We start from the raw sequence: 12,105 nt of genomic DNA on the forward strand, positions 1-12,105 counted from the left end.
ATAGATCTGACGAATTTTTACCAAACTTGGCCAAAATGTTCCTCGATTATCAATGCCCCAAACGGTTTGAGGCTTTTTTCAGTGTGTCACTGAAACACTTGGCCATCTCATCGATCGAAGATAGTCAAATATTCTACTGGTCTATTTTAATTATGTATAAATCTACTAGCGTTCATCACGAATGCCGTTCTCTGATTGGCTACGCTACTCAATATCTATTCTGTTGTAGATAGTGGGTAGCCTAGCTTAACAAAATGACGGCCGCTTCTTGGCGTTTTCGAAGTGTCTGTGAATAGAATACGGATAAAGTTTCGAACGATCACAATGTATATAAGATTTATACGAAAACAATTAGATTATTTGCTAGCGATTTCTATGCGTGATAGTTGACGAGGACAAAATCAAGTGATAGAAACTTCGAGCTTCTAATCTATTTTTGAAGAATTGATTTTCTCAGTTACCAAGAGCAATATCGAAAAAACCTCACACACTTCTGCTGATTGACATGCTGCAGATTGCTTGGTCGTACATGCGAACACGAAGGCAGATAATTCAGTTCAGCAAACATTGTCAGTTTTGCGTTTGAAGGCTTACGTGCGCTAACAAATAGATCAAATCTTAAAAATAATTATTTCTTCTGATTCTACGTTTTATTAGCTTTATGCACGTTTTTTCAGTTTTGTACTGTTCTATCAGGTTTTGTCAAAAGTGACTCGAGTACGAAAAATGTCAGTTCTGACAGACACCTGCAGTTTATTGCGCTCTCTGAGCAGCTCACGGTTCTCTCTCCTGTATCACGCCATTTTCCTTAAAAAAAAGTAAGTTAAGTTAGCCAATTTAGGTTTAGTGATACGTTTTGTTGCGATTGATCATGAAATAGTTCAACGTTTTTCTTTTTGGTGTGAATTTGTTTTATAGCAATACCATTCGTTGTAAGGACTTCAAGCTCTGTTGAAAAGTAAGTTGAAATCTTTCTTTAAGTAATTTTGCTGTTTGTTTTCCTAAAAATACACTGTTTTACAAATTCTAACGTAAGGTTTAAATTTTTCTGTAAGGCACCTTTTCAGGAACAATGAAATCGAGTGTAAATTTATATATTCCAATCCCGGCATATACACCAAACACATTGTGGGGAAGACAACGCGAGAATCTGAGCTGAAATAATGATAGTTTAATTCATTATATCTGACAGGTTTTCCTATAGATACGGCTTCACCCACACGGAGGGTCGAAGGTTCAAATCCCATCTGGAACTCGGACTTGTTTTCGAGTTGATGTTATTTCCACATTTAAAATACGGTTTAATGATTGTAAAAAACCAGCTGGTAAAATACAAGCTTTTCCCGCTCTGGTAGAACTTGTCTAGATCGACGTCAGAAGCGTATGCTTCTGTCGAAATTGATTAAACTTACCATTCCATTTATGACACACTGGCAACTGAAAAGCAATTCATCTGAAAATAACAGTTTGGTTCCCAGAAATGAGTCAATGCATGCTAAAACTATTTGATTGTTTTTCTTCGCAGTTGCGTTTGCAGGACTATTCATCAAGAAGAACTTCCTGTCGACAAGGTAGGGTTGAAAAAACTTAAAAACGAATTTCCGATAGACCTTATCACGGTTTTGTAAGCCATCTTGATTAAGGTCTTGAAGGGTAGGTAATACGCGTCAGAAATTACATTGTTTGAAGGAAAATCCAATGGCAAATAATTTTCTTAAAAAGTCTAATTCTGAGCTTATTAATAGCAAAGATGAGATACTAGACAAAGGACACTTAAATAGAGCTCAGATATTGATCACACTCTCCTTTTGCACAGGTGAACATAAAGTTCTTTGTAATACTGCTGACCATCAGGACCTCTGTTTCAAGTTCATTAACTTCGGACAACACCCGCTCCTCCTTTCTTCACACTGTGGAAGACTATTATCTACAAGGTCACGTGAGCCATCGTCAGATGTCTCCCTCTGTTTTTTCATGCGCACAACTCTGCCTGAGAAATCGTCCTCTATGCCGCTCATTGAATTACGACGAGGAAGGAAGCAAGATTTGTGAGTTGAACGATGAAGGAATAGACATTACCCAGACTGGTGTCACCTCCCTTGTTCCTAAGAGTGGATTCATCTTTGGTCAACTGTTAAATCTCACGGTTAGTAATAACAAGAAATCATAAATCACTAATGGAACAGAGCACTGCTGACTACAATCAAATGGTAATATGTAAATTAAGCCAAGCCTAAAAGCGAAGCTCCTATTACAACAAACTAACCTTTCTTAAGCCTGGGATCCAATCAGCGGTCAACTTCACAAAAACATGCGACTTCGATGAGCTTTAAACCTGAACCCGCGATATGATTTTTGATACTGGTAAGCGGATACCTTGTTTTGACCGGTGTCAATTGACCATAACATTATCCAACATCAAATATGTATGCTGTAAACCTATAAGCTGGAATATGGCCGCCATGTTTCGCGTCGTCGTCGTCGTAGGGTGCACGCGCCCGCGATCCACGCTACTAGCCATGTTGACTATGAAAAAAGAGTTGAACAGTTTTCTCTTTATATACGTGCATGTGGTTGTGTTCTTATAGTTATAATACTCCCCTTTTCTGTCCTTCAGGCCGCCGGAGCTCCGCTATAAATTACTTGCAAGTTATGCGCTGCTGAGTTTGTTGTTTTATATGCACTGGAAGACTAGTACTACATGGAAGAGAAGCTTAGGATGGATAGATACCCTTCACTTGTCATTTACCATTTATAGTCAGTTATCCTTAGCTCTTTTCATTTCCCTTAGATCTGACGATATTGAAATTTGTCTCAAAGAGTCAGACAGAAAATATGTTATTTATAGGAACGACATAGCAATAAATTTTGAAATATTCAGTAGCGATGTAGGTTCCTCAGCAGTATAGGTCTTCTGGCGCCAAAATTCTACATAACACAAGTGGAAGTTAACGAGAACGAGAAAAGGTATTAAAACGAGTATTTTACGATTATGTGAAAACGAGCAGGGGAACATTTTTCTATTTTTTTTTGGTTTGAAAAAGGCGGAGAGTTAAAAAAATCCTGGAAATAGATCTCAAGTAAAAGTCATCTATCGTCAAATATGTCAGTGATAATTTAGAGTTAAATCGACCCTTATAATTAAGGTATTAGTTGAAGTAGCTAACCACTTATTTTAAATCCCTTTTCCTCTTAGAGTCAATACAGCACCGATAAAAAGCCTTTAAATACTGGAAACAAAGGTAAAACCGTTCGTCTGATATCTTGGGCGGAGTAGGACCTCTGTTACATGTTAACATGGCAACATGTTTACATTAACCATAATATTAATCCAAATAAATAATTTCTTACAAAACTTGTAATACCGTATTATATTTCACTGTGATGTTAAGTTTTCTCATCAATAAATATATTAAAATTTGTCTTATTACACATGTGAATATAAAACTTGTCTGTTTGATCGTAAATGCTTAAATTCTGAATTGCTCCTTAAAACTCGAGCGGGCGTCGTCATTTCCTTAAATTAAAGCGGTATATCCTTATTCATTAAGAAAATATCATAAAATAAACTTCCATCGGTTGAACTGTAATATTTTGAGTGCTATCATAAGTCAGTCTGGCTGTGGGCTCGCTGTAAATTCGCATGTGGAAAAATCCACCTCCAAGTCCAATGTTTAATTAACTGAACCGTTGTTATTTGCAATGCTCAAAGCTATGCGGCGCGTTCTTTCATGATCCAAGCACATCCGAGACTTTTCTAGTCTTTTTCTAGATCCAGGAACCAAGAAGCTGAAGGTGTTTTAGTGATTGAGTGTTCTCCTCCTCTGAACGCATTCTGCCATGTTGTCTTTTATAAGCTGTTCACTCAGCGCTGTATTGAATTCAACCAACCCGCTAAGCCGGTCAAAGATATCCTGAGAATACTTCAAGTTGAAAGTGCTAAACCGTTTATTTGGATCGTTAAACAGTGGGAAGTCGCCGGCTTTCTTTTCCTCCCTTGTACCTAAGAGTGGATTCATCTCTGGTCAAATGTTAAATCTCACGGTTAGTAATTAGCCAGAAATCATAAATCACTAATGGAACAGACAGAGTACTACTGACTGTAAAGTTACACTCTGTACTTATATTGCAAATCGTTCTGCCGCTGAGTTTCTTGCTGTACACGCACTGGAATACTAGATAAGTGAAGCTCAACATACCGAAATATTTTTCATACATTATTTACAATTAGTGTGTCTCATTACATGTAGTAGTATTGTATCATTATTATTATTAGCAAAACAAAGCTCAAATTCCAGAAAACAGTTTTTAGAAGTAGTTGGTCACTGATTTTAAATCCTTTTTTCTTCTTAGAATCAATACAACAGCGATAGCGAGTCTGAATAGTGGAAAAAAAGGTGAAACGTTTTGTGTTCAGAAGGTATGTTTGTAATAATGTTAAATGTTTTACTGTGCTGGTGAGATCGATTAACTATCTCGACCTAAGCTGCATATGCGCAATAATGAGCTCATTAAAGATATACATGTCATTCATACCAATCAGTTGGAGCCAATCTGAATACCATGAGCATTCGTTTTTTATTGATTATTTGTCCTCACGACCCTGGGTGCCAGAGGAGAGACTGGGCCGACAAACACATTCGGGTACTTAGGAACATCGCTAGAAGGCAAAGTAACATTGGACAATGGCATCCAAATTTGGACTGTTCCCGTGACTGGAATCTACGTCATTGAAGTGTCAGGTGCTTCAGGCGCTAATGGCACGAACAGTACCGAAGATCCCGTATCTTGGAGGCTCGGTGGCTTAGGAGCCAAGATAAAAGGAACTTTTAAACTTCATAAAGGAACCCAGCTTAAAATCCTTGTCGGTCAAGAGGGTCATCATAATGAGCACTTTGGTGACGTTGCAGGAGGTGGGGGAGGTGGAAGCTTTGTGGCTTTGTTAAATAACACTCCGCTAATCATTGCAGGAGGGGGAGGGGGTGGAGGTTCAGCGCGCAAACAATTTAAAGACGGTGACCCTGGTCAGACAACAGAGAATGGCACCAGGTGTGGTGGGACGGGAGGATCCGGTGGACAAGTCTGTGACCTTAATACGGAGAACATTGACCACGGTTTAGCGGCCGGGGGAGGAGCAGGACTAAAGGGGGATGGGAACGGGGGACCTGGGATTGTACAGACGCCCTCAAGTTTTATAAATGGCGGAACCGGGGGAACATGTCCGATTTCCCAAGGGGGCTTCGGTGGGGGTGCATTCGCCTTTGAACTTGGTGGTGGTGGGGGTGGGTATTCTGGTGGGGGAGTTGTTGGGACCTCGTTCGGTGGTGTAGCAGGGGGAGGGGGATCGTATAATTGCGGAACAAATCAACAGAACAGGGCGGGGGTTAATAAAGGCCACGGGAAAGTTATAATCAAGTTCAAGCCTTGAGGCAACACTGTCACTGGATATGTTTATTTAGTTGTCATATAATTCATGAGCTCTAAGAGATGGATCATTATACTTTTGCGGTGAGTGAGCTGGGTGATTTGGTATAAACATGAGTTTTCATGTTTAACCCTTTCATGCGCTGTGCTTTTTTTCTCGGGAAATGTATGCATTATATTCTCTTCTCCGTGTAACATGCCTTTTGTCGGCTTACTGAATGTGCATGACATTTTTTTTCGTCGTGGTACGAGTATGCTTGCAAGATTTGCTTTTCAAAATCAATCGACACGCGTCCCAGACCCCCTTAAAAGTCATATGGTCCACCCTTAACAAGGTGTGGCGCTAGTGCGCTCTGAATCAATGATAAAGAAAGCAGTTTGTAAAGAGACAACGTGCTACAAAGAAAAACGAAGCTGGAATACATCCTGAATTATGACAACAGTGCCAAGTTTTCTTGTCTGTTGTAGTATATTAATAACCGTAGCAACAGGGTTAGGCTAATATGCTGTGATATTGTGACACTACTACATGATATAAACTGCTATTTATATAAGTAGAAATAGAATTGTATTAGGTATAGATAATGCTGATATGATGAATAAAGACGAGGATGTGACAAGTGAGTACTTGTCTGTCTTAATGGTGTAAATGATTTCACACATCTGTACGTAGGTTCAAGCACTGAATCTAGAAGAGATGGCAAACGTTAAATTGCCGTTGATTCTGTTCTCCGGAAGGTGGGGACCCTCATGTCAAAAGGTCGGGGAAACTCGTCGGAAAAAGTTTAATTGCAGCAATCTCAAGTAAAGGAGACCAATTTGGGTCAGTCAAAATGTAGTCATTTGCGCTGCAGTTGAACGTGCACTTAGTACAGTTATGGTTGAATAAGACTCCTCCACGCCCTGTGAGACCAACGAAAAAAGCGTTTCTACTATTTCTTGGCGGCTAAAAATAGCGGAATTTCGTCCTGAACACACTAAGTGAGACCAAAATCTGTGATTTACACCCTTAAAAACGAGATGACGAGCATCCTCGACCTTTTCACATGGAATTTCCCCCCCCCCCCCCTTACGGGTTCTATTCACTTTTCATCAAGTTGTAATAGGAAAAAAGCAATCTGCAAGGTTAAACTAATTACTGCCATCGGTACCAACAACCAACGGCAGAGAAAGAAAGGACAGCAGCTGTGTGTATTTAGGTAGAAAAAAAACAAGATTTAATTAATTGTAGTTTCTCTGTAAAATATCAGTACTGTATGGTAAGCTTGGTTATCCTGTCAGCGACATCTTTGTTCTAGCTCGTCTCAATGATTCTAGTTCTTATCGGAACCGCTTGATGTTAGGGCCTGTTTACAAGGAGGGAGGGCTACCCTAGCAGGTGGGCAAAAGATAGCCCGGGTCTACAAGCAAAATTTCACAGGTAGGGTAACCCTACAACCCGGGACAACTTAATGCGCGGTTACACTCAAAGGGTCTGGAAACAATTAGACAGTTAACCCGAGTAGAAGAGTTAACTCTACCTGGAGTGTTTACAAGGAAAAAAGTTAACCCGCCTGCCAGGGTAACCCTAGCACGCATATAGGGTAGCCGTAGCTGCCTTGTAAACACGACGAAGAAAAAAAGAGGAAATGTGTAAGTGCTAGGGTAACCCACTTGCTAGCGTAACCCTCTCTCCCTGTGAACAGGCCCTTAATCTAGAAATTCAAACCGGAATTTTTAGCAGAATGGGAAGCACTAGTAGTTTGGTTTTCTCCGAAGAGAAAATTGATCTGATATAGAAAGGTGGGTTAAATGAAACTGAAAGTTAAAGGAATTCTTCTCTCTTTACTTTCCAGTATTTAAATATGAATTTTTATTTGCACGCCAACAGAAGGTTTCCATTCCCAAGTGCACAATAAAATTGATCATTTTAAATAACGGGTATCACAGCATTTTCGCGGTCATCGTTGAAATCGGTAATTTTCGAGGAGGAAAGTTAAGCTGGAAGCTATCCAGGAAGTGAAATATTTTCCTTAGAACAGCGGAAAGGAAACCCTTACACCAAAATAGCGCCACTGGGCCGTTCGGTAAATAACTGATGGGCCCAGGAAGTAACAGAGCTCATTAAGTAGAGATAGGCAGTTTCGTTTACATGCATAATATGCCAAAACACGTATTTGTCAGTTAAGTCACGTGTTTTACCCACCCACCTGGGAAACGACCAGAGTACAAACCATTACTAAATAATAAGCTTTTGCATGATAACCAATTTCACGCATGCGCAGGTCATGCAGCAAAGCATGCACTGACAGGAACAACACCACACGGGAAACGCTTCCCTTCAGCGACACCTTCCATGGAAACATTTTATAACGGTTACAAGAACACACGCCAAGTTGAATAAGTTAGAGGCCTTACTTGACAATTTTCCAATTTGTAAAGAAAAGTTCGTGCTAAGAACAAAACAGTATTTAACTGTATTTACCTATCATATATGAACTCAGTTAAATGACCTTGCTCTCCATGAGTTCTCGTAGCTCAGTGGATAGAGCGCCCGCCCGGTGTTCGGAAGGTCATGGGTTCGATCCCTGTCGGGGACTCACAATTTTTCTTTGTCCCACGCTCGTGTCATGTTGATTAATTCACCTTCACATTTCATTACCGAGCTTAAAACTCACCATCTTTATTAACTTATCACTACTCACGATGAATTCGATAGCGTTGATCCTAGCAGTATGCAGGAAACCTATCATATATGAACTCAGTTAAATGACCTTGCTCTCCATGAGTTCTCGTAGCTCAGTGGATAGAGCGCCCGCCCGGTGTTCGGGAGGTCATGGGTTCGATTCCTGTCGGGAACTCAGAATTTTTCTTTGTCCCACGCTTACCGAGCTTAAAATTCACCATCTTTATTAACTTATCAAGAACAAAACAGGTTTCGAATGGCCAAAGGCCAAATGCTACAAAAAAAAAAATGTCTTCGCTCATTGTAGAGCTAAAACATTGATTATTGGTGGGTGGCATGACCGCGTTGACAACTTCCTTGACGAGGTTTGATAAGATTGCAAGACTTTAGGAGCCGAAAATGCAGGCTTTATTTTTGCGTGGATTTCCTTCCTTCGAGCGAATTAATAGGGCACATAGATCTGACGAGGTTTTACCAAACTTGGCCAAAATGTTCCTCGATTATCAATGCGCCAAACAGTTTGAGGCTTTTTTCAGTGTGTCACTGAAATACTTGGCCATCTCATCGATCGAAGATCGGCAAATATTCTATTGGTCTATTTTAATTTGGTCTAAATCTACTAGCGTTCATCACGAATGCCGTTCTCTGATTGGCTACGCTCCTCACTATCTATTCTGTTGTAGATAGTGGGTAGCCTAGCTTAACAAAATGACGGCCGCTTCTTGGTGTTTTCGAAGTATCTGTGAATAGGATACGGATAAAGTTTCCAACGACTACAATGTATATAAGATTTATACAAAAACAATTAGATTATTTGCTAGCCATTTCTATGCGTGATAGTTGACGAGGACAAAATGAAGTGATAGAAACCTCGAGCTTCTAATCTATTTTTTAAAGAATTGATTTTCTCAGTTACCAAGAGCAATATCGAAAAAAACCTCATGCACTTCTGCTGATTGACATCCTGCAGATTGTTTGGTCGAACGTGCGAACACGAAGGCAGGTAATTCAGTTCAGCAAACATTGTCAATTTTGCGTTTGAAGGCTTGCGTGCGCTAACAAATAGATCAAATCTTAAAAATAATTATTTCTTCTGATTCTACGTTTTATTAGCTTTATGCACGTTTTTTTTTGTACTGTTCTATTAGGTTTTGTCAAAAGTGACTCGAGTACGAAAAATGTCAGTTCTGAGAGACACCTGCAGTTTATTGCGCTCTCTGAGCAGCTCACGGTTCTCTCCTGTATCACGCTATTTTCCTAAAAAAAGTAAGTTAAGTTAGCCAAGTTAGGTTTAATGATACGGTTTGCTGCGATTCATCATTAAATAGTTCAATGTTTTTCTCTTTTTGGTGTGAATTTGTTTTATAGCAAGACGATTCGCTGTAAGGACTTCAAGCTCTGTTGAAAAGTAACTTGAAGTCTCTCTTAGGTATTTTGCTGTTTGTTTTCCTAAAAATACACTGTTTTACAAATTCTAACGGAAGATGGAAGCTTTGTGGTTTTGTTAAACGACACTCTGCTAATCATCGCAGGAGGGGGAGGGGATGCTCAATGCGCAAACAATTTAAAGACGGGGATCCTGGTCAGACAACAGAGAATGGAACCAGGTGTGGTGGGATGGGAGGGTCCGGTGGACAAGTCTGTAACGCTGATACGGGCAACATTGACCACGGTTTAGCGGCCGTCGGAGGAGCGGGATTAAATGGGCACGGAGGACCTGGACCTTGGGAGGCCCTTAAGTTTTATTAGTGGCGGAACTGGGGGAACATGTCTGGTATCCTATGGGGGCTTCGGTGGGGGTGCATTCGCCTTTGTACTTGGTGGTGGCGAGGGTGGGTATTCCGATGGGGGAGTTGTTGGGATTTGCTCGGCTGCTGTAGCAGGGGGAGGGGGATCGTTAGTGGAATAAATTAACCGAACATGGCGGGTGTTAATAAAGGCCATGGGAAAGTTATAACCAAATTTAAAACTTGAAGCAACACTGTCGCTGGATAGTTTTTTTTGGTTGACATATAATTTATGAACTCTAAGGGGTGGACCATTTTACTTTTGAGGAGAGTGGGCTGGGAGATTTGGTATAAACATGAATTTTTATGCTTAACCCTTTCATGCACTAGGAGTTTTTTCCTCGAGAAATGCATGCATGATATTCTCTTCCCTGTGTAACATGCTTTTTGCAACATGCACTGAACGTGCGTGACATATTTTTCGCCAGTTTTCATGTGCGAGATTTTCTTTTGGTACAAGTAAGCTTGCAGGATAATTTTTTTTTCAAAATCATCCAACGCCAACCCCTTAAAAGTGATATGGTCCACTTCTAACTAGGTCTGGTGCTTTAACTCGATGATACTGAAAAAAGTAGTTTATAAAGAAACAACGAGCTACTAAGAAGTTTTCTAATTTGATCATTTCTCGTTGCTGATTTGCAGAGAAAGGCAAAGAAATGTACCAAGAATTATAATGCACGTGCACAGCCATTGTTTTGCACAGTAAACCTTTGTTTGGTGCGTTCTCGTTGTTGTTGCCGTTGTGTTTTGCGTGAGGTCCCTAACGTGAAATGACCAAATTCTGCGTCGTCTGGAGAACATGAACCACAACGGTTAATTTTTCGTATTTCTATTTGGAATTGAACGCATTCGTAGCATATTCAGCAGGGTCAAGTTTAAATTACGACAGACACACCGGATAGTTCCAAATAAATGCGAAATTCCAAAGTAAAATAGAAACACATTTTTCACTTGGCGTCGTCCTCGCCGTCGCCGTCGAATATGCGTAAGGTCTATAATCTCAAATTAACTTAGCAGAAATTCAGATGAAATGGGTTTCGACAAAACACTGACCTCCGGTCAGCTGAACCCCTACTGACCTCCCTAGTGACTCCCTATAAAATCAATGGAAAATTAAAATTTACACAAGCCCGGAACTAGCAATAGATCCTTGGCATAAATGGCGCCTACATTTAAATAATAACCGCTTCAAGTTAGTAATAAATTTAGCTTACCTGACATTTCCAAGATGGCGGACGAGTTGCAGTTTCCTTTGATGGAAAGTGCAGGTTTTGTTTACGGAACATCGGGCACAGAATACTGAGGATATCTTCGCAAATCTTGAAATAATGCTTTGCAAATCATTCAACGCGCGTGATTCAATGTAATGAATCACGCGCGTTTTGACCTCATAGAAAACGAAGACCCCTCTAAAACGAAGACAGACCTTCTAGTAAACGAAGATGGAAGCGCGGCCTAGCTTTTTGCTAACTTTTCCCCCCGACGTACACCGATGTAATGCTGCGTAGAGATTTGCTCGCGTGAGGACCAAGGGTTGTGTGACGGAACAGAATACTGAGGATATCTTCGCAAATCTTGAAATAATGCTTTGCAGCTGCTTCAAATAATGCTGGCTCTTGATCTTCAAATAATATGATACTCCTGGATTATTTCGTTTACATCGTTTAGTGTTTATCCCGGTTGAGCGCTGTTAAGCCTGGTTCACACTAGCGACATAACGACATAACGCCCGGGGGAGATACTCCCTTATATGGGCTTTTTAGGTATGTGCGGCCCCAAAGGGTAGGGTTTTTCAGCCATTTTAGTCATAAAAAGGGTATCGATTTTGGCCAGTTTGGTTATCAGTAGGGTATGGTTTTAGCACTCTAGTCTTTAATTGGGTATATTTCTTAGAAGAAGCTACTTTTTCTTCGTTTTCAATGAGAACGTCAACAAAAGCCCTTCATAACTTAAGTTTAAGGCAACTGCGCCAGCCGCAACGGTCATAAATAGGGTATTAAATTTTTGGCCAGGTCATAACTAAGGTAGGAAAAATTGCAGATTTTGGTCATAAATGGGGTAAGGGTTTTGGGAAGTGGGCCGCACACCCCCACCCAACTTTTCTGGGAGTACATCAGTCGAACAAGAGTTACTCGATCAGGGCTTAATTCCTCCACTCAGCTAACAACAGCCTCAAAGTTCACTCATATTCGTCAAGTCTGTGACACCAGAATTCCGAACTGTCGACTT

General features: G+C 40.5%; 1 protein-coding gene across 1 annotated transcript; it reads left to right on the forward strand.

The window, feature by feature from the left end:
• Positions 1-726: 726 nt before the first annotated feature.
• Positions 727-5,475, forward strand: LOC145462325 (uncharacterized). Its single transcript, XM_081445821.1, has 6 exons — positions 727-818; positions 1,526-1,571; positions 1,817-2,146; positions 3,858-3,967; positions 4,354-4,420; positions 4,589-5,475. The coding sequence occupies exons 1-6, from the start codon at positions 727-729 to the stop codon at positions 5,426-5,428; spliced, it is 1,485 nt and encodes a 494-aa protein (XP_081301947.1). The 3' UTR covers positions 5,429-5,475.
• Positions 5,476-12,105: the final 6,630 nt, after the last annotated feature.

This window comes from Orbicella franksi, chromosome 12 (genome assembly GCF_964199315.1).
Source record: "Orbicella franksi chromosome 12, jaOrbFran1.1, whole genome shotgun sequence".
Lineage (NCBI taxonomy): Eukaryota > Metazoa > Cnidaria > Anthozoa > Scleractinia > Merulinidae > Orbicella > Orbicella franksi.